We start from the raw sequence: 22,041 nt of genomic DNA, 5'->3' as shown, positions 1-22,041 counted from the left end.
CATGACTTTGGTATATTTCTGATGCTTCCCTCATATCAGTGTGACTTTTTTCACAGTAAAACTAGACCTTTTTAAATAAGAACACGTCCATACACACGCTACACACACGGTAAATTACACAAAAGCACGTGTAGAATGCAAAGAAGAGGCCAACCAAGGCTTTCAACTGTTCATTTTCGCTTTCTGAGCATGTGTAGTTATCAGGTAAAACACCACCTCCTCCAGATGTTTTACTGGACAAATTACAGCCTCTGCTTCTGGCCCAAGTGCAGACAACAGCAACAGCTCAGAGATTATTGGAGAGGTGAAGGCACATAGACTTACTGACGAAGTCCACAAAGAAGAAGTACTGAAACCAGGATAGCAGGAATGAGGCAAGGAAAAGGTGCAGATGGATCCAGTTGAAGGACGATTCAGGTTTTAGAGGCTCGAAAGCAAAGATGCAAAGCAACAATGACAATCTGGCACTGACTGGGAAAAAAAGGAGGCTTGTATATGTACTGACAGGGATGATATGGTAAAATGGATGCAGGTTAATGAGAGGCCCATTCCCAAAGCCCCATTTTTTCTGTCTTTTGCTAAACCTCTGCTGTCCTTTGTGCTTGCATATGCAGAACTGTATAAAGTGTCTCTATGTGAGAACAAACTATAGCTGTGCGCTACACTGAACTTGCTGTTTACTTTCATGTTTGTACTACAGGATAATACTGCTCCACAGAAATGTTGATAATTATGGATTCCAGCCATTCCTGGGCTTCACCTTGCACAACCTGCGCTGACTCCTGACATTGTGCTTTCCAGCTGCTCCTCTGTCCTGCTGGCTCTCGTTTTCTACCTCTCACAACCCAGTACCAGAGTAAACACTTCACTATTGCTGGTGTATCCCTTTCAATCTAATGTCCATCTCATGATAGCATGTTCTCTGCGAAACATCCATTTTATTAGCAGCTCATCAACAGGCCCAGAGATCACATCAGACCTTAGCACACACACACATACATCAACCCTTCGCAAAGGAGACTGTCCTCATATCAGGCGGCTGCTGGTTGGGGATATATGATATGTATCAGTTGACTTGGCTGGCACCACATAATAAGCTTGGCGACGGACATTGTCAACATCTCTTGATAATTCCCATGGTATAAATCCTGTCAATGATGAGCTATCCTGCTATCTCCCTCCCAGGAAACAAGACAAGGTTGCATGTTATGAGAGGGGAAGATCATTTACCCTCTCAGAGTAAAATCCTATATATTTTGTCTGTGCTGCCACTTTCATATGGGACAGAGCAACATGGGTCAAGAGAAATACCACTTGCACATCGAAAACCCCAAACAATTAAAAGGGCTCATCATGGACTGGAAAAAACTGTCATGCTGTGTCCACATGGAGAACTTTATGTGAGATACACAGAGCTTTTGATAATTAGGGGCCCAAAAGGTGAAATTTTACATTTGGCATTACCAGGAGGTTCAGCTTTTTCAAAACGACTTAAAATTGATCCATTGACATTTCAGTCCAATTTGCTGATTGCAAAAAGAGGTCAAGTCCCTTTGTGCCACTACTGTGATCTTAGAACAGATTTTAACAATGCTGTTCAGACTGTTACTGTCTTTCAGTGTGTGGCTGTGAAACCAGTAGATAAATGAAAAACACAGGAGGCTCTGAATGAAAGATTGATGAAAGCGACTGAGGATGACGGGACTGACGGAGAAGGAATTTAGTTGGGCGGAGAAGGTGAATTCTCTGTTGCCCTCGCTTCATGTTAGCTGCAGTGTTTACATCAAACTGTGGACAAAAAGGGTACCTAGATATTTGTATGATATATAGGCACTTTGATTTTTAGGTGAACTATCCCTTTAACTTTGAGTGACACCCTCTGTCATGCTGCCAGGTGAAAAGTGATGGAAGATTCAATAAAGAAAGTTTAAAGTCCATTTTTACGTAACTTGTCATGTTTTCTTTTCTCTACCTATCAACTTTTAGTAAGTATAAGTATTTCACCCTGTAAACAACACTGTTATATATAAGTGCTTTTATTTCCTTGCTTGTCCTCAGGTGGTGACTTTCAAGGTTAAGTTCATTACCGTGAGCAAAGTTTCCATTCAAAACGTTTTTCACAGAAAATAGGCCACAGTAGATTCAACACTTTGAAGCAGAGAGGAATTTATGACTAATACTTCCCTCGAAGAACAGTGGGCCTGCTCAGGTAGGACTGGGTGGGGTCCTGCACCGTGGAAGAGTCCTACCTGCTCCTGTGCTCCCGGGCAAGTGGTGCAAGCTGCCGGTGACACTTTGAGCTCCACCTCCTCCTCCTCCTCCTCCTCCTCCTGCCGCCGGCCCGAGCCCGCTACTGTGCCGCTTCAGCCCCGGACACCGAGCTCATTCAGGTGGTGCAGCCGCTGCGAGACGGCGTGTGTACGGGAAGAGAGTGAGAGAGAGGACGAGACCCAGCTTGTTTGTGTGTGTGTATGTGAGTGAGTGAGTGTGTGTGTCTCTCTCTCTGTGTGTGAGTGTGTGTGAAAGAGAGACAGGAGTCAGCAGACTACCGAGCAGGTGAGCGCCCCATCGTATCTTCCGTCTCTGCTAACACTTGACTCAAAAACCACATAACGCAAAAGCACTATTGTAACGTTGAATATGTTAATATAATTTATACAGGAGCAGCAAGTGTGTCCTGCTGCCTTAAAAACAGGCTATAAACTTTATTATAGCGGTCTGTTCCCCACGGCACGACCGTATCATTGCTGCTGGGACGTAGAATGTGAGTTTTAACAGTCTTCAGCCACTTTGAGGTGTTTTCATGCTAAGCTAATTTATCTTCTGCGCTGTTAGCTTGCTGTCATGTTTGTTTAGCGGACCTTTTACAACGAAATTAAAAGTTAAAATGTTTGTGGGTAAACTCAACTCCAGCTTTGCTCATTTGTAACACTTTTATTTAAAACAACTATAGATAGCCACAATCTTTACAGTAGTGAGCTGGTTATTTCTTTGGATGAAACAGTAGCAGTCAGGTTTGAATGTTGTTGTAATTGTCCAGCAGATTTGGCTAACCTGACAGCAGTTCTGGCATGCCACAGCCCTACACATGTGATTCAGCTGTGTCTTGTCCTTATGAGCTTTAACTCTACTCAGAGTGCCACTGGTTGAGTCACTAGGCTTAGCTTATTTGTGTTTTTATTTGTGAGCCTGAAGCAACAAAGACAACATGTCAAGTGCAGATTCAAATTCCCCTCCTCTCAAAATATTTTATTCCTATTGGCTGTTTAACATTCGTCTGCTGAGGGTTGCATCCTTCAGTGTCTCTGTGCTCACTTTAAATCAGAGCTTAAAGCGACATTGTGTAACTTTTTTACCTTAAAATAACAGCATCAAAATAATTTTGATGGTACAGTGTCTTGTAACAGTGAATGGTGTCTCTATCACTTGTTTCTACACTATGTAACTTCAGTGAGAGGGTAGGATCACAGCGTTACATACATGTTTACTTCAAGAAGCAAGTTTTCAACTCATAACATTGTTATGGCGTCATGAGTTTTGCTTGTAGTTAGCACCTCTAATAAATTGTTACAGACCTGGGATTTGTATGTGTTGCACTGAGAAACTGTGGTGGGCGCCAAATTGAACTAAATGCCACGTGCCAAATGTGTGTTTAGTATAATTTGTGACAGCGCAAGTAGTTTGGAATCAGATCACGACACAATATGCAACTTATAGTGCTGTGAGAATGGACTTAACAGTGAAATAGGAGACATCGTGGTCCAGTTGTTAAACCTTTTAAATGAAAAGTAGTTTGGAAAGGAAATGGCAAGTGTGTGTGTATGTGTGTGTGTGTGGACCAGCTCTCTCACTGACACTAGTGGGTCACTTATGGCTGCAAGACAGATTTCTGACACTGCTGCACACATTCCTACCAGATTAACCAGCAGCACAGATTAATGGAGTGCACAGCTCAGATTCACCTTCTGAAATGCTATGAATGATGTTACATTGTTTTTGGTGTAGATGAATAACAACCAGCATCATTAACGCAGTGGTTTGTTGTTTCTTCAACTCTTGTTCCCCTGACCTCACACTAGGTACTGATAAATATCTAAGTGTAACCTTGGAAAACTTGTTCTCCTAATTGTGCTTATGGGTGAGGGGCATTCCCAGACAAGTGAACAGCATTGGTGGATGCTTTATTTTCCATTGATTTCAATGAACGTCATATTGCCAATTAATTTCTTTTCACCAGCTTGTCAAGGTATTTAAGTGTGTGTATGTGTGGAGGTATGTGTTCCCATGGCCCTTGTAGGCTTAGTCTAGCTTTAATCAGCTCAAGTACCTTGCCTCTCGCCCTACTGCTCAGATCAACTCTAACCCTGAAGGGTTAAGAGGATCCACGAGTCCCTCAGACCCCAACTGGTAGAACTGAGCATGTGGGGACACTGGCTGCTTGTGGTCTCTGTCAATCGACTATAGATTGAACAATATATTGGCTTTGATGATAACATTGTGGTGAAATACACAATTACAGCCGTAATATCCATAAACATTCCTTTTGTGTAGTTCTGTGTTGGATCGTAGGTCATAAAACATTTTGACCTCCTCCCTCCCAGTAGTTCTGAGTGGATAGACTCTGCTCAGTGCAGCACACTACGTTTCTGACTAAGACAGACGTGTAATCCATTATGTTTAAAGAAACAGTTCATTATCTACTCACCCCCTTGCTGATGGAACATCAGGTGAGGTTTCCACCAAACATTTTCTGGAGCTTCACAGTGAAACAGCATTGCGGCATTCTTTTTAATAGCTAAAGTAGCTAGGAAGTTGTATTGAGGCTTTTAGAAAACCTCCAGAACCAGGTCTTTAGGGCGACTGAAGATTTGGATTACTGTGGACGAGCTGTATGGAGTTTGTTTGTTTTTTTAAGTTGTTTTTTACTTTAAAAATTATGCAGTGCTGTTCTGTTTTGTTGTAAAGCTCCAGAAATGTTTTGTGGACTACAAAACTTACTTTTAATTGGCATGGGCGTGAGTAGATAATGACTGAATCAATTTTTTTGGGTGAACTGCTCCTTTAACTAGTTTCAAGCTTTTGTTGACTTTGATCGTGAACTGAAATGAACTGACACCAGTGTGCCCCTGGAGGATAGGAAAAGCACATGTCAAACTGACAGTGCCCCTCACATTACTTGGGAAATGGTTGTCGGTAATGTAGGATTTAAGCATGTATTACAGACCGAAACAACTGCTTTGGTCCTTTAAATATCAGGTGTGAGTGCTCAGCTGCTGTAACAATAGAGGTACTACTGTTTCTGTGGAAGTTCTCAAATACTCCAACTTTGTTTTAAAAGGAGAATTGATTGAACTGAAATTTCACTTATGATTTGGTTTAAGTAGATGAGCAAATGAGTGCTTCCTTGTAAGTGTGGTGTGTGTGTACCTGAGCTTGGATAATCTATAGATCTGGAGGCCTTTCCAAAGACCTTCTCCCTGCCGTCGGCCACCTTGCGCTCTATCAGTGTGTCTTTGATATTTGAGCCTCTGTCAGGGCCTCTGGAGGCTGAGACGCTCATAATCATGTCCCCTGATATAAATCAAGCCCTTGTTTGCAGCACACTGACAAGAGGGACTGATTACAGCTACGCCTCTTTTTCCTGTCTGTCTCCTTTGCTGCTTATTTCCTGTCTAAAAGTCATGTCTCCGGGGAATTGGCAAGCTAAATTGGCAAGCTAATTTAACTCAGAGTAATAAACTGTCTACAACTACTGGTTACTTTCATGAAAGGAGATATAAAGATTTGATTATCTTTTGTTTTATTAATTAGTTATAAAGTATCCTTATACAATAAGGTCTGAGCTTTTATGAAAATACAACATTTCTGAATTAAAATTCAGAAAAAATTGTTATAACTTTGTTCTATATTTTATTGAGTTTAGTACTGACAACATCCAAGATGTCTCCAACAACGTTCAAACCCAGAGAAATCTGAAATGTTATTTCTAGGTAATGTGTTTCATTTGGCGCTATAACTTCCAGGAGAGAGTCATACTGTGAGAAGGGAAGTCAGTGAAAAAGACTTACCTTGTCCATGAACATTTCTGCCTGAGTCACATAGATAGATTTTCATCAGCAATGATGGTTGTTTAACAATGAAGACATAAACTCCCATGATCCCATGCTATTTACGTCTTTTGTTTTGTTTGTTTGACCCTTGTCTAGTAGCAAAAATTACACACTGTGCTTTTAATTATTGACAAAAGTCAGTCATTATATTACATTTTCTGTTGAGTTACCAGACAGTCATCTTAGCATATAGCTAGTGGTTGTTATTGGTGACCATATTTCATCCTATCAGCCTGTCGCACAAATGCACTCTAATGCAGCATCAGTTAGTGGCCTTTCATCTGCATCTAACGCTTGGTAGCAACACCCATAAATCATCTGTGGGAAAAATTATGGTAAAATGTTTTGCAATGAAATCAAACTGCATCTTTTGTTAGATTAATGATGTTCGTTTGCTAATAACTGCACAACTTATTCTTATTCTATTTAAGAACATATTCTTAAATAGGGACTAAGTAATAATATATCTCCCATATAATGGAGATAAAAATGCATTACATCATAATTTTCATAAAATCCCAACTTCTGTATATCTTTCTCTGTCTCTGTTATATTTTGTGCAGAAGAGTGGCTGTAAACCTTGGCTTTTATTTTACAACATCTAAACACAAACACTTAAGGACAAGAAAGCATGTTTGACAGGACTCTCTGGCTGAAAAATCATCTGTTTCCTCCAACGGTCTGATTAGCTACAATCGGGATGTAATGAAAATCTGTCTGTGTGCACATGCGCACACCAAGGGGAAATTTACACTGGAAATGGCTGATGAGATGCAAGTTACATCACAGATGGTCTCATCAGTAACAGGAAGTGCATTTTCCTTTTAAGTGTTACTGAATAAGACTGCCAAATAGCTATCTAACCTTTATGTAAGCAAAATTCTCAAAGGACTGATTGTCCGTCTGCTTTTTAGATTACTTAGTGACACATTATCTTTATTAGTTTTAAGTGCAAATCACACCATAGTAAGTACATTTCTTTGACCTCTGAGGCCTCATGTCCTTGTTTGACAGCTGTAACAGGATACATCATGATGTGAAGACCAAAGGAAGCTGCATGCAATCTGATAAATTCTTGCAGTGAAGACTCTCAGTGGCTAAATTGCATTGTGGGTAGTGTGGGCACCAGCTTTTGAAAAGCAGTCCACTGGTCTAGCAGTGCACTCGTATAACACTGTTGGAAAAAAAGAGAGGTTCACTAACTCAGATATTATGGATATGGTTTCCTTGAGTGTGGCCTTGACTAAAGCTCTGCCTGGCTAATCTGCACTGTACTGTCCTCCACACAATTTACTAGCCACAACCTCAGAGTTGTCCTACTCACCTCCACCTCTCACCTCTGATTCTCTGGCTTTCTAGCCCAAACATGAATGTGGTGATTGTGTTGGTTGGTGTTTTTCTGCACTGAATCTAACCACCTTAAAGACTCCTCACTGGCTACTGTCTGGTCATGCCCTCAGTTGAGCTTTTTGTCAGTGTCTCGGGTGTGTCCTTCTGAGTTTAGTTAAAGAATTGAATGTAGTCAAATGTCTGTGTTAGATCACTGAACACCCTGAATAACAGCGCTAATTTGAGAGTACTGTTGGGCTGAATAAGGGAGCATAACATGAGCAAAAAACAAATGGTAATGCTTGTGTATGAAAGGGAATGCACATCAACTTTCCGCTGTCCGTGTGTACATAGGTGGTGTGGATCAAAGGCTAAGTACGCCCAGCAGTACATGGTTTTAGGTGTGCTTTATTTGAGTTCATGGTCAATGACAATCTGCAGTGCATCTCGCAGTGAGAGATTTATCCCTGTCTCTATGGAGAATCGTCTTTGATGATAATCCGTCTTTCACTGTAAAATGAATGAAGTAAATCTCTAGACAGATTATGAGATTTCCTTTGGCTTCACAGTATGTAGTGGATTAGGAAGTTGTTCCTTGTTTGACACTACTTTTAAATTAGATATCTTACCTGAAGATGTGTTTGGGTGGTCTGTTTCTGTTCTAAATCAAGCAGATGGTTGTTGACTTGTAGAGAATTCATTGTTTACTTTTGGCTCTTTTTATAATAGTTGATATTTGTAGATTTAGATGAGGTCTGAAGTGTTTCTTTAGAGATTCTGAAATCTATTAGAATATACCAGAGCTACCTTCTTACCCATTAGAGCCCCATTTAGAATCTTTACAGCCTTAATGTTTCACTAAACAGTTTTCCTACAAGTTGTGTCGTTTTCACCGTTCTTTCCATTTAATTGTAAAGCAAACAGTGCTATGAAATTTATACATACCATATATGTTTTTGTTGAAAGGTAGGGCAATGTTTACCTTGACGGTACTTTGATCCATATCATCTCATAAAGTCTGTGCAATTATCACCCAATCAAATTTAAGGAGTCACATTCATTGTTGCTTCAAGGTGTGTTACAGTGATTTACGATTGCTTTGACTCATTTTTTGCACTGAACCGCAGATGTGCGGTCATTAATCAAGAGTATCAGAAAAGCTGATACTGATGAATGTAGACATCTTGTTTAACTCTCAGTATATTCTTGTTTTTTAATATACAAAGAGAACAGAAAAGAAGGAACTTTTTGTTGAGCAGCCAAATGGCTAGTGAATGTTCAGATTCTACCAGCCACTCAATAGATTGCCATTGTTTATTGGCTGATGGCTGCTGCTACATTTTTTCCCAGCAACTACCCCATGTAAGTATCAGTGCTGATTGTCATATTTTTGGGAGTTCAACTGAGCAGTTCTGAAAAGTATTTCATGTCTACAGCATCTACAGATATCTCTTCAAGGTCTACTTTCATTGGGTTATTTGTTCTCCTGTAGATATGACTACAGTATGGCTACAGTGGGTTGTTTTTTTAACCAAGGGTTAGTTTTAAACCAGTAGTCTGGTCTCCTTGATACTTGAGTGCACTTCACCTCCTGCTTGCTGCGCACTGCAGGTATTTTTGTGGTTTATTTTGCTATGTACTAACTCGAACATATCCAGTAGTGCGCTGCATGGAACAAGTTGCACTCATGCATTTACTGTATATAATTTCTTTATGAGAGGCAAACTGAAGGGCTGTGCTGCTTCTTTGTTATATGCAGATGTTCTGCTTTCTGTCTGAAACTTTCTCTTTTATGCTATTTCTTGTCTTTATTCCTAATTTTGATGCCTTGCGTTGTGTAGATCACTAAGTCCCAAATAGGGGTAGTTGTTCCCCAGGGCCATTGTAGAATAGCTTAACTAATTGAGCAAAACTAAAAGAAAAAATAGACATTACAATTTGTTTAAAAGACAAATACTCTTATTGAGTTAGCTGTTAGCACCTGAACACAACACATTCTGATCAAGTGTATGGCAGCTAGTTAGCAGGCCTGTGAGGATACATCAGGCATATAAATCTGGGAAACCACTGGTTTAGATGACTCATAGTGGTTCAGGTAGCAGCAGCTCTAAATATTGAGTCACCTGCCTGTATTGGGGGAGCAAACTTCCTACATGAGCTCATCTGAATGATCTGATCCCATTACATTACCAGTCCAGCCTTGTTTTATAATACTCAAGCAACAGAGTATCAAGCTGCAGCCTTTGGCAGAGTGTTTTCGGTAGCTCAGCCCGTCATTTGATGTGTACATAAAGTCAGACACACACAGAGTCAGGCTTATCATGTTATTGAGTTCAAGGATATGGGAGCCTGGGATTGTTTGGACTAGTGTCTCAAGATTTCTTGGCTTTGTCTGACCCTCTAACAGATGTTATAGTGGTAGCACTGAACTTTCTGCAGATTTCCCCTTATCTTGTTGTCATGATTGTGTGTGTGTGTGTGTGTGTGTGTGTGTGTGTGTTTGCATCAAAGGTCTTTTCTCAAGGTGTCGTAGTTCATGCCCCAAATTTGAAATGAAATGTTAGCAATTTCATAAAAACATGAAACTGTCTACCTCTATGTGTTGATAGCCAGAAATTACAATGATACAATTTATAACATCATAAACTGTTCAAGTGAGTAGTTAATTGTAAATTCAGTTACATTGCAAAAAGGAAATCACAGTATATGTGAACTCAGGCTAGAGGTAATAATATTGTTTGTTTCATGCTTGTTGTGCAGCGTTTTAAGAGCTCAATTCTTTAACTCATTAACCCTGACAATACAGTCACTGTGAAGTAGAACAATAATCAATATGGCTATAGCAATCAAGCTTAAAAGGAATGTCAAACACAAAGTAAGTACTTCAAAACAATTATTTCAGAAACACATTTGTTTGATTATCAAACACGTGTTTGACGTGTGTCCTCATGGCAAAATGTGGTCCTGGAGACACCTATAGTATACCACAGAATGCCACAGAAGCTGTTTCGAGTACTTTCCAGGTGATTATTTGTCTGTCTGTGGACTGATTTTGTCAATGTGATATCGTCACAACTGTGCAAGATGCAGTCGAGAAACTTTAGAGATCAAAGTGAAGGTGAGTTCAAAGATGGGTGTGGTCTGACCTATGAATACTAAGTACTCATGTAATAATTTAGTAATGGCCACTTAGTATTCATGGATCACAATGTCATTGCATTCACTGATAACAATCAACCTGAACAGTTTATGATGTTGTACATTGCATCATTGTAATCCTTGACCATCAAAACATATATGGAGACATCACCTGTTCTGTGTTATCATGTTTGGTTTATTAGATATGATGCAAAATACATCATTCGGAAGTGGGGGAGAGTAAAATGGCTGCCATGGCCTTCACAAATCATTTTGTAATGGCTAATGAGGTACCGTGTGACTTTCCTCCTCTAAATTATTTTACTTTTACAGTAGTTTATTAACTAAACACCTGGATGCCTGCCTGCTAGTGAAGTTTAGCATCACTGAATATATGAGGATATAGTTGCAGTATTACATTTCAGTGTATTTGAAATCATTTATTGCTCAGGTTTTACTTTTCAGTCTTGTGATAGCAGTCCTTTTGGAGAAGGTGTTACATTGATTCAGTTGTCTCAGAAGTGAAAATGAAATTAGCAAGTACAAAAGACAGTGAAGGAGAGTGCAGTAATCCAAATGACTTCCGAATGCTACCAGCCGATGAAGGTCTAATTGCAACATGTGCATTGAGCTATCAAGGCTAGAATTTGCACCTCTATGTGTCCCTCTTCAGCAGAGGTCAAAGGTGACATCAGCAGAGAGCTGTGAATGTGAAGCTGCTTTGTTCTCTCCTGCAGTTTTTTTTTTTTATTTGTCCAGCCTGAATCACACACATGCATGCACATAACCCACACATATCTAACATGGCACAAACACGCCCCCTCCACTCCTTTCTTTTTCTCCTCTGTAGTCATAGCACCAGTTGTTTCAACCTTTTACATTTCTGAATAGAGCTGACCTCCACTGCCCCAAGCTGATGCTTCAACCAAGTCGATTTGTCACATCTCTTATTTTTTTGTCTAATTGGAGGTGACACGTATAAAAAAGCAGCAAATTCCCTGATGAATTCAAACTGTTAGTGAATTTCAGCTCCTATAAAATTACTTCCTGAAGTCTCTGCTAGTTGCCTGGCAGTTGTTCAGAACCAAGAGATTGTTTGGCACATGGCACCTCTTAAAACAATGTTTTTTATACTTTGGTTTGTGTGTGAATTCAACAAACAAGACATAACATATTCCATCTGTTGTCCAGCTTTTCTTGCTAAGTGCCATGAAAGTGGTGGTGCATGGTGGTGCGATGGAGTGGGCAGTGGTGGTGCTGCACTGAGGTTCTGTGGCCTACTTCACCACAGAGAGCTCTCCGTCACTCTCACTGTCACTGTCACTGTCACTGTCTCTCCTTCTTTCCTCATTCTTTTTTTCAGCAGGTTCTCTACTTCTTCCATCCACCATTATCTCTCTTCCTCTGTTAACTCTCTCGCTCTCTCTTTCTCTCTCTCTCTTTCTCTCTTTCTCTCTCTCTCTCTCCCTGGCCTCCTCCTTGCCTCTCTCACCCTTCACTCTCTCCCAGTGTCCAGAAGAAAGGGGTGGTGCATTCCAAAAGCCTGGAGACCATTCCCCTCTTTCAGCCAGTGGCCCACAGAGTGACAGAGGAATTAGAATAAGAATAGCTGCCCATTCACCCCAGTGCCCCAGTGACGAGCTGGAGGGAGTGAGGGAGGGCGAAACAGAGGGAGCCGGAGGGAGGACAGGAATGAAGGGGGGTCCCGCACACACTTTGAGTTCCCATTGGTCGGCGGCTTTCCCTCTGTTTTTACATCGCTGCCGTCAGTTGTGCTTTCAAGTTTGTTTTACACATTCTGGCGCACATACACACCACACATGTGCATGCACGCGTAAATATACACATTGGGGTCCAGGGCCTGCACACGTGCACACTCGAATACGGGAATCTACACACACATACACACTGTCAGACGGAATTGGCCTGCAGAGACAGCCTGAGCACGCAGTGCAGAGGAGAGTGAGGTGACCTGTGGCTGTGTGAGTATGAAGCTAGAATTAGTTATTGCTAATGATGGATCGATAATGTTGTGGATTGATTGTTTTCTTTGTGCTTTACATATTAGTTTAACATCAGCTAAAGTTCTCTCTATATTTTCTTGTTTGTTTGGTCGAGTAAAATGTGACTTTGTGCTGTCACCACCTCTGTAGGTCGCCTGCAGTTAAACTGCAAACTTGTTTAATGATATAGCTTTTAAAGTGTAACAATAGTGCAGTAGTTTAATAGTGCAGCAGGCGGTTTTTCATTTCCTTAAAAAAGGAGCTTGTGGAGTATTATACAGGTAATTAAAATTGTACAATAATTGTTACCTCTGAAGATCATAATTGCACATCTTCATGTCTCTGTGTCTATTTTAGATCTCATTAAGTGTAAAATAAAGGGTTGTGTGCATTGTAATCTTCTTGCTTTAAATTAGTCGCAAAGAGGCTTCACAATTCTTTAGAGGTCTCTCCACTCAGACACATTGGACACTGAGGGGCCACTCTGCGGCAGGGTTGTAGTGGTGAAAAAGGGTTGGTTTACCACCTTATCTTATCTCAACTACTCTATTGCGAGCCTGCAAGGGCACAGACGGATGGAAAAATGGACTTATAGTGTCTACCTGCAAACCAATATTGATGCAAGCACAATTCATATGGTCTTCATTGTAGGGAAAATTGCAAAGCCAACACAACTTAAATGTACAAAAGAGAACACTCTAAATTTTGTTTCTCCCACTGGCCCCGCTCTCGAGTTCCCCCTCAGCCCACAGACTTCACATTGTGATGGCGTTACAGACTTTTAAATCTTTTCTCTCGGCTGGAGGAAAGTTTTGCAAATATAAAACCTCAATGAATCAAAAATTCATGACCAAACCTTGTTTGCAGTTGGAGGTGTTCTGTTTTACAGACGTCTCTTTTAAAATGGTGCTCTATGGGGTAAATGCTTTTGGGCTGAAGGAGAATTTTTTTTGTCACAATACCGTAAGTGACCACTGGGACCACTTTTTCCACTCTTTCATCCTGCTTTTTGTCATAGCTTGAGTCTCTGCTCTCTTTCCCCCTCTGGAAATATGAAATGCCTCAGTTCTCCCAATCTGACAGTGTATGAAGCAGCACTTGAACTAATGTTATGTACTGCAGTTGTAGATGAACAACTTAATATAATGAGTAGGGAATATATAAGCAATGGAGTTTATATTCAGACTAACTTAAGTCATCAGGTCTTAGTGCTGTATAGTAGGCAACTGGACTTGTTTAATTGGAACAAGTCCAGTTGCCTACGATACAGCACTGAGATTTACCGTGACCTGGATGACCTAGAACCTTCATTTTGTGAACGCTTATTTACTCATAGGACCCCAGTCAGTGTGGGGTGGGCATGTCTGAACAGCCTAATCTAAACATTAGCAAGAACCACAAGTAAAACAAATTTAGTATGAATAGTGATGAAGTGAAAGGTATTGTTGTTCCTCATACCTGAAGTTAATATTAGCATACAGCAGCTGCTTTACACAGGAAGTCGGGATATAAGTTCATTGAGACTGTTCTGTCTCAATATCAAGAAAACAAAAAGGCTTGTTATGGATGCAGTCAAAGACTTAATACACATGTAAATCCATTGAAGTAAGTGTTGAGATGTTGTGGGGTCCCTTACTGGTCTTACTTTAGCCTCTGACAGTGTGAGCATGGGGCCACGTGGACCTCTCATTGCTAAGCTGAGTGTGAAAAATGCTTTCCAGCAGAGACCTACTTTAGATCACAAACCTGGATTAGTGTGTAAGGTTAAGCTGTTTGAGAAATTATTTAAAACTGAATAAGTTTGATTTGTCATTTGTCACATAACAAAGCAGTTCTCCCTCTGACTTAAATTTCTGATTTAGGCTAAAAAAGCAATCCTGGCTGTGAAGTCTTTTCATTCAGTCTGTCCTCTTTCCTTCCTGTAACCACATTTACTTGTCTCAGAGGTCAGATTGGTTTAGTGTGTGACATAAACAATGTGTGTTCTTGCCTGTCAATATGTGTGCTGACACACACACACACATACACAGTGCTCTGTCCTATTCAGTGAGCAGATCTCTGTGTTTGTGCAGCCTGTGTATACAAGAGGCCTTTTCTTTCCTCTGTGTCACAACACAATCAAGACCCTTCGCCCTCTGAGAAAACCCTTGAACTACACTACAACAGCTTAAGAGCTATTATAGTATTAATAATATTTACTGTAAACAAACAATAGCATTATCGAGACCTGTAAAAGCTTTCACCATCTGCTTTTACTATCTGACAATGGTACATTAAAGTTAAAGGTCATGGAAACAATCACTTCCAGTTTCTGGGAAATTTACTATCAATTTTGAGAAATGAATGCACAAACAAATCCTCCGGTGTAAAAAAGAATCTGCCCGCTGTGATGACCCTGGACTGGATACTCATAGCTCTACTCATACTCATACTCATACCCAAACCAGGATGTTTTACTGTAGATGTTGTAGTGATTTCTTTAACACTGTCAAATAATTTGTGTCTGTTTGTTACAGCCAGAGACACCCTGGTGTCCAAGCCTCCAGGCATCCCTAATGCCCATCATGGCTGTGTATCTGAGCCTCTTCATGCTGGGTGAGTAGAAGTCATAGATCAGTTTTGTTTTGGTGTAGGGATGCTGTCACATCTCACATCTTAGGGCAGTGTGTTGTGCCCTTGTCCCACTCCATATACAGTGTTGCATAGTGATTACACATTTTTATTTTTATTTTTAAAAAGAAAGAACCTGCTGCTGCCTTTTGATGTGATATAATAGTATAGAGAGAAAAGCCTACAATCATTGGCTATTGAAAGCATGTCTGATGTTTCAGTCAAAATCTCAACATTATCACATAGAGACCAGTGTCACACTTGCTGCACTTTCAGCAGCAGGACAGAGTGTAATCATTCAAACAAAAACCCATGTCGTGTGTCATGTGACTCGCCTGTCAGTCCCTCCTCAGTGGTGCAGCAGCAACAGGGTTGTATGTAAAATGTGTTAATTATTACTGAAGCTGGTGTGAACAGACATTCTCATCATAAAGTATGTCCTGTTTATACCTTAGTAGACTCACAGCGTATGGAAATCCTGACACCTCATGGACTTGTTCTCTCCCTGTACATTGTCATTAGATCTAATCTATCATTATTTCATGCACACTAATCACATGATTGAGCTGTGACCACAGATGTTTGTTCTGGATTGTGTTTACTTCAGGGAACAGGAAGTGAAAGGTTTAGGTGACAATTTAACTCTCCTTCGTTGAGTTGGCGCCACCTTTCTGTCCAGTAAAAATGAAAGGGTTACCCTAAAGGATAATAACAATAATTATGTCATACTTTATTTGCCACAATACGGAGAAGAATAACATTACACTGCTTCTTCAGTGACATTTCAGCAATGTGGGTGCTTTTGTCTAGGACCAAGTAAAGGCTCCACACCAACATTTCTTTCAGTGACATCCCCCAAAAAACGATTTTAACTACTTAACGTGAATGTCATCTGGCCGAAAATCAAAATGTTCTAAATCTTTACGTTGTTGCTATCAACTAGAGTTATTAGTTGAAAGTATTAGCATTCAAAGTACTTTTACCTCCAAACTGTAATTAGCTGAAGTACTTCAGTACATTTCTGTAAACTTTGATGTTGTCACATTAAATGGCAATTCTCTGTTGTGTTGTTAATCTAACAGAAACTCTAAGTCCTGCTCTGCACTTAGCTCTATTAGCTCTTTTAGCTCCATTAGCTCCTGCCGATTTCTACACAGATTTGTTGTTAAGAATGTAAGCGTCCCTGAAATTAGAAAAGAATAGAAAATATTTCTTTCTACTTCAATTGGGGTGTAAGATTATGCACATACAGAGTATGCAGTGCAGTTCGACCATCACCAAGTACGCTCACTTATTTATTTATTTTTTTTCTGCCATTCTGTCTATGCTGTCAAAATTAAACATTTATTTTCCCACAATCAAATACCTAAATTCAGTCTTAGGTGCAAATCCCTGTTGGTTCAGATGCTTAAAAAATTGGGACTGTCTCATTATCACCATACATCACACTATCATAAAAGCGGTTGTCCAACTGAAGCATTGTCACCTATCCACACCTGCTATCCGGTGTGGACATTCGTTGCACTGCACATCAGCTTTCTAGTAACAGAACAGCTCATTCATGCTCATGATTTTTAAGTTCCTGTGGACATGCAAAATCCAGGTTTATTAGTTCAGCTTGTAGGATGTGGAAACTCTGAAAGAACCTGGGGTATTTGTGGAATGTGTTGTAAATGATGGACTACTGACAGCAGCGCTGGATCTGAGGCAGAATGGGCCCTCACAGGGTTAATTGGTGACTGAGGGGCATTTTTGAAAAGGGCCACACACACACACACACACACACACACACACACACACACACACACACACACACACACACACACACACACACACACACACACACACACACAGTGTAAAGCCACTGTTAAATGTGCTTTGTTTAACTGTTTCTGTGTTTTGGCTTCTGAGACTTTACAGTGATTTTATAAAGTCTTGTCTTTAACTTTAGCCTCCCACACACACTGACATAGAGACTGATTATTATACACACAGGTATCTGGGTCAGTCTCTATGTTAATTATTAACTGGAAGAAGACTGTATTCATGTGTGTTAGGGGTTGGAAACTGCCAACTTAAGTAATGGTGAGCTAGAATTGGCTTTAGTGCAATACATATTAATGAATGAATGGATCAATGAAAGAATGAATGGATATCTGTGGTGACAAAAAACAAATGGCAGCCTTGTTAGCTATATTATTTTTATATGTCTTTTTCTACCAAAGATTAACTGACAATACCAGCTGTACTGATCAGTTGATGGTGACAACCACAATATATTGTTTCAGCATCAATATCGACAGGACGTGTAATGTCAAGTAAGACAAATTAACTCAAATACATCATGCTACAAATTTTTTGCTGCTTGATACAAAAGCATAACTTGTACAGTTCTCATTTTACATGAATAATCTACAAAAGTCAGTCTGATACAACATAATTAGGTCTGATTTAATGGTCTTTCTTGGCAAACCACCAATCACATTTATTCTTGATCAATTTATCAAAGCAGAGCTATTTGAGTTATCTGATGAACATTCTTGTATTTTTTCTTAATGCAGTATATATTGCAGAAAACTAAAATAAACTTGTATTCACTATCATTCAGCACTACTTAATCCTGAGTTTTCAAATTAAATGTAACACTGGCTTCCTTTATATGTAAGCATGTGATGAGAAAACACATCAGGGTGTTGAGGTTTGTTGACGGAAGCTTAATTCAGAGATTTGATGTGAAAACCCTCGGCATGCTTGCGTCCACCACGCTGACACCTGGGATGTTTTCTCTAATGAATATAATTTTCCTCTCTGTCCCTGCATTCCTACCATAGTCCTATATACAGGACGGAGATGTCCCAAGGTGTGTTTACCTGTATTTCTTCCCCTTTGTGTATCTGCTTTGTGTGTGTGTGTTACATCGCCACGTGCTGCACTCTAATCAAATACTAAAACAGCTGGTGTCAAACAACATCTGTATATACTCATTGATGCTCTTGTGCAAAGTACACAGCATCCTTCTTGTGTCCGTCAGGCACATTTGTCGGTTTGTTTAAATGATTCTCAGCAGGTTGATTATTTTACCAGCTAGATCCTTAAAAAAAACACGGGATTGCCTGTCAAGTAAACTTATCAATACTCAACTGGGTGCTGCTGTTGCAGAAGCGATAAAACAATGGTTTTACTCGATACCTCAGCAATTTTGTTGAAATCAGTATTGTCCAAAGTGTTCCTCTGTTCCAATAGCATTTTTATTATCTTCTTGATACTGACGCCTGAACTTGCATATTGGCCAATGATGAGTACTCATTTGTATGGACAAAAAATTATCTTTACCATTGCACAAATACAGACGAAATAAAAGCAGTTTACTGAGTGCTCCATTTATATCCGTATATGTATCTTATCTTGAGTGTGAATGAGTCTTTCAAGGCTCCTCTCCCCTCTGGTGCTACATGTGTGTGATTGTTGTGCTGTATAGGCATCTCAGCACTTAAATCTGTAGGTTCTCATGTTTAAAAAATATCTCACAAGCACACTCTTATTGCAACTAATCTGTACAATATATGAATGGACTCTATGTAGAAATGCAATAACTAGTGCAAATAAAGTCATAAACAAATTGCTGAAAATAATGTCAAGTTTGTTACAAGCATGCATGAAGTACCAATATATGTGTACAATGCACACATGAAAACACACATCCTGATGTGCTCCATGCTAGTTGGGACAGGTGAAAATCACGTAAAGGATATGTTTACTACAGCCCACACAGAGAGGGGATGAACACTCCTGTCATGTCTCAGATGTCAGAAGTGTCTTATGAAAAATGAGGCTCTTTGACATGTGAGTGTGTGCCTGGATGATGATGATGATGATGATGATGGCTTTGGCTTGTAATTATCAACACAAACACCATTCTTTTCTGATGCAGCACAGTCTGACAGAAAGCTATTAGACAAAGATCTTGTGTAAATGGCCAACATTGGTCTAGAGACATTCCAAACATGTTTGGTCTATTTAAACACAAACAACCTCAGTTATTAATTAGGACTGTAGGTAAATTGTGACTACTTAGGGTTACGTGTCGAGACAGAGTGTTGGGAGAGGCTGTCTGGATGTAGCTGAAATCACTCTGACTGGGTAACTCCAGTGCATACCATTGTGATCAAATGTCCTGATACAGAACCACGGCTGAAATGAAATGATGCTTAACAACCAAAGCAGATTAAGAGCCACAAACCAAAGCAAAATTAAATCAATGAAGTGTTAAACTACTGTAGGCAAGTGTCTGGTATTCTGATGATATCTTTTTGGTAAATTGATTTCATGCTGCAGGGCTTTTTTCGTAAAAATATATTGTGCCTTGTGTGACATTTTTCCGTATTAAAAAAGTGTTTTGAATTGGCAAACACAAAAGCATGCACCGAAATGAGATGATGGAAATTTAGATTTAGAGAATAAAGACAAATTTACAAATGTATAATATTTCAAGAAAAAGACAATATTTTGAGATTATTTTTTTCCAATTTTTTATGAAACTCTTTATAATAGAGACACACGTTTGCACAGTACCAGTAACTCAGTACATTCATGTAAATCTGTAACAAGAAGATGTAAGAGTAAAACCTGGTTTACAAATCAAGTTAAACCACAGCTGCATTGAACTCCAATTACTTGAATGAGGAACTTGATATCACATTGATAGTTGAAGTCCAAAGTAGGGCTAGGCAATATGAGACGATATCCACCTTATTGAGATTATTACTGGACAATATATTAATATTATATAATTATCATGATATGAGACTATATATGGTCTTAGATTTTGGATATCGTTATAATCTGACATGGTTTAAGTGTCTTTTCCTGGTTTAAAAGGCACTATCACAGTAAAGTGATGTCATTTTCTGAACTTACCAGACTGTTTTACTTGTTCCAGTCTCTGTCATTATATCCACATTACTGATGGTTATTTATCAAATATCTCATTGTGTTAATATTTTGTCAAAGTACCAATAGTCATCCCTACAATACTGTCACAATATCGATATCGAGGTATTTGGTAAAAAATATTGTGATATTTGATTAGTTGCCTAGTCTCAGCATTTATGAAGTTCTTTTCAGGAGATTTCAAAATATTGAGATATATCTTTTGTCGCGAAATGGCCCAAAAATATTGCAATATTATTTTCAGGCCATATAACCCAGTCCTAATCCAAAACTGGATGAAGTCCAAACACTGTTGCTTTTTTGTTCATGGCAGGAAGGTTTACATGTTTATTCTGTAAATCATGGTGCCTCATGTAGGGCAGGTTATTTGACCAGTGAGTGAACCCATTGTGTAATGTCATACCTGTAAAGTGAGGTCAGGTGAGACAAAGTAATAGCTCTCAGTCAGTTTCCATGTTTTTGTATTCCTGAAGGGGTTGTTTGAGTAGAGTGGTGGGACCACTGGGTGTAATGTTCAGCCTTAGAAAAGTAACATTTGTAGTTTTCTTACTTCTCCTCAGATGTGTTTATGAATGAAATACATTCTTGTTGCAGTCTTGTATCTTTATATTTGATCCTTGAGTTTCAGTGTTGCAGGGCTGCCTTGTGTTTTATGTTTGACCAGGGTGTGTTCGATCTTTATCTACAGTCCACAGGATTGCCTTCCAACCCATTTATGTGCAGTTCTGCATGTGCACAATAGACATGCGTGCACCTGCCTATACAGTGTGTGTAAATAGGTGTCTCATTTTACTATGATCCTTCTTTATATTTGCTATATAGTGTATTCATGCAGTAGAAGAACATTACAGGCTGATTGTGTGCTGACAGGTTTATCAGTAACAATGTCAGTCAGGCATTGTTAATGTTTCACAGGAATTCAGAAAATCTGTTCAATCTTTTACTTGAACTGGAGCCAAGACATTTATTCACCTTATATTTGTGTGTGTGTGTGTGTGTGTGTGTGTGTGTGTGTGTGTGTGTGTGTGTGTGTGTGTGTGCGTGTGCATGTGTGCGTGTATGCAGAAGGACTGGAAGAGCTGTACTCTGTTATAACTTCAACGGAGAAAATCTTTTGTCCTTTATTATAGAATTAGCATAAAATGTGCTAAAAGTCTTTTATGATTTTAATCATCATCAGAACAAAATTCATGTTATTGCAAAGTGATTAAATTGTACAGACAGTTGGATGAAGTGTCCATCGAGTATAAATACTATAAATCATGACTTACATTTCCTGTTGAATGTGATTTTTTAAAAGGCGTCGTTCTTGGATACATGGTTAGCCTTGTCACTACTCTACACCAGGTGAAAACTCCCCACAATACATATCTTCTGCTCTAAAAAAGAGTTTGACCAAGAGCCCAATTCTGTAGACTTTGTCACTACCCTGATGATGTCATGGACATGCCAACAACAATGAGAGGATATGTTCTGCCCAGGATTTTCACCTTTTTGTAGTGAGGAGGCCGATTAGCTCTCTAATACCAGATCAGAATGACTGAATAAAGTGGTTGAAAGGCTGGATAATAGCCTTGATTTACTCATTACAGGCTCATATAACAATAATTATGATAATAATATTATTATAACAAGAGATATAAAAAAAATTCGAAATGAATTTGGAAACAACCACTGATCCAGAAAATCTTGCATCAGGGATGCACATTTATTTTGCATTGAGGATAATTACCTGAATATATATCCTAAGACCCCAATTTACACAAGATGTTGATATGGTGGGAAAACATTTGCCTCTTCAAGATACATACTGAAGTTTTTATCCTCCTAAATATGAAAATACGTGTCAGTACAGTCACACTCACAGTTGGGCTTTTTTCTAACACCAGAGATACTATAGT

The 22,041-nt window shown here is 39.4% G+C and overlaps 1 protein-coding gene across 1 annotated transcript in view; it reads left to right on the top strand.

Moving 5' to 3' along the window:
• Positions 1–2,456: 2,456 nt before the first annotated feature.
• lamb2l (laminin, beta 2-like) overlaps positions 2,457–22,041 on the top strand; it is a 54,393-nt gene continuing 34,808 nt past the window's right edge. Inside the window, exons 1-2 of the mRNA XM_073470556.1 lie at positions 2,457–2,556; positions 15,097–15,175. Coding sequence (XP_073326657.1) covers positions 15,136–15,175 — 40 coding nt within the window. The 5' untranslated portion in view covers positions 2,457–2,556; positions 15,097–15,135. The remainder of the gene's footprint in view (positions 2,557–15,096; positions 15,176–22,041) is intronic.

Source organism: Pagrus major, chromosome 7 (assembly GCF_040436345.1).
Source record: "Pagrus major chromosome 7, Pma_NU_1.0".
Lineage (NCBI taxonomy): Eukaryota > Metazoa > Chordata > Actinopteri > Spariformes > Sparidae > Pagrus > Pagrus major.
Note: the sequence above shows the minus strand (reverse complement) of the source record. Positions and strands in the feature narration are given on the sequence as shown.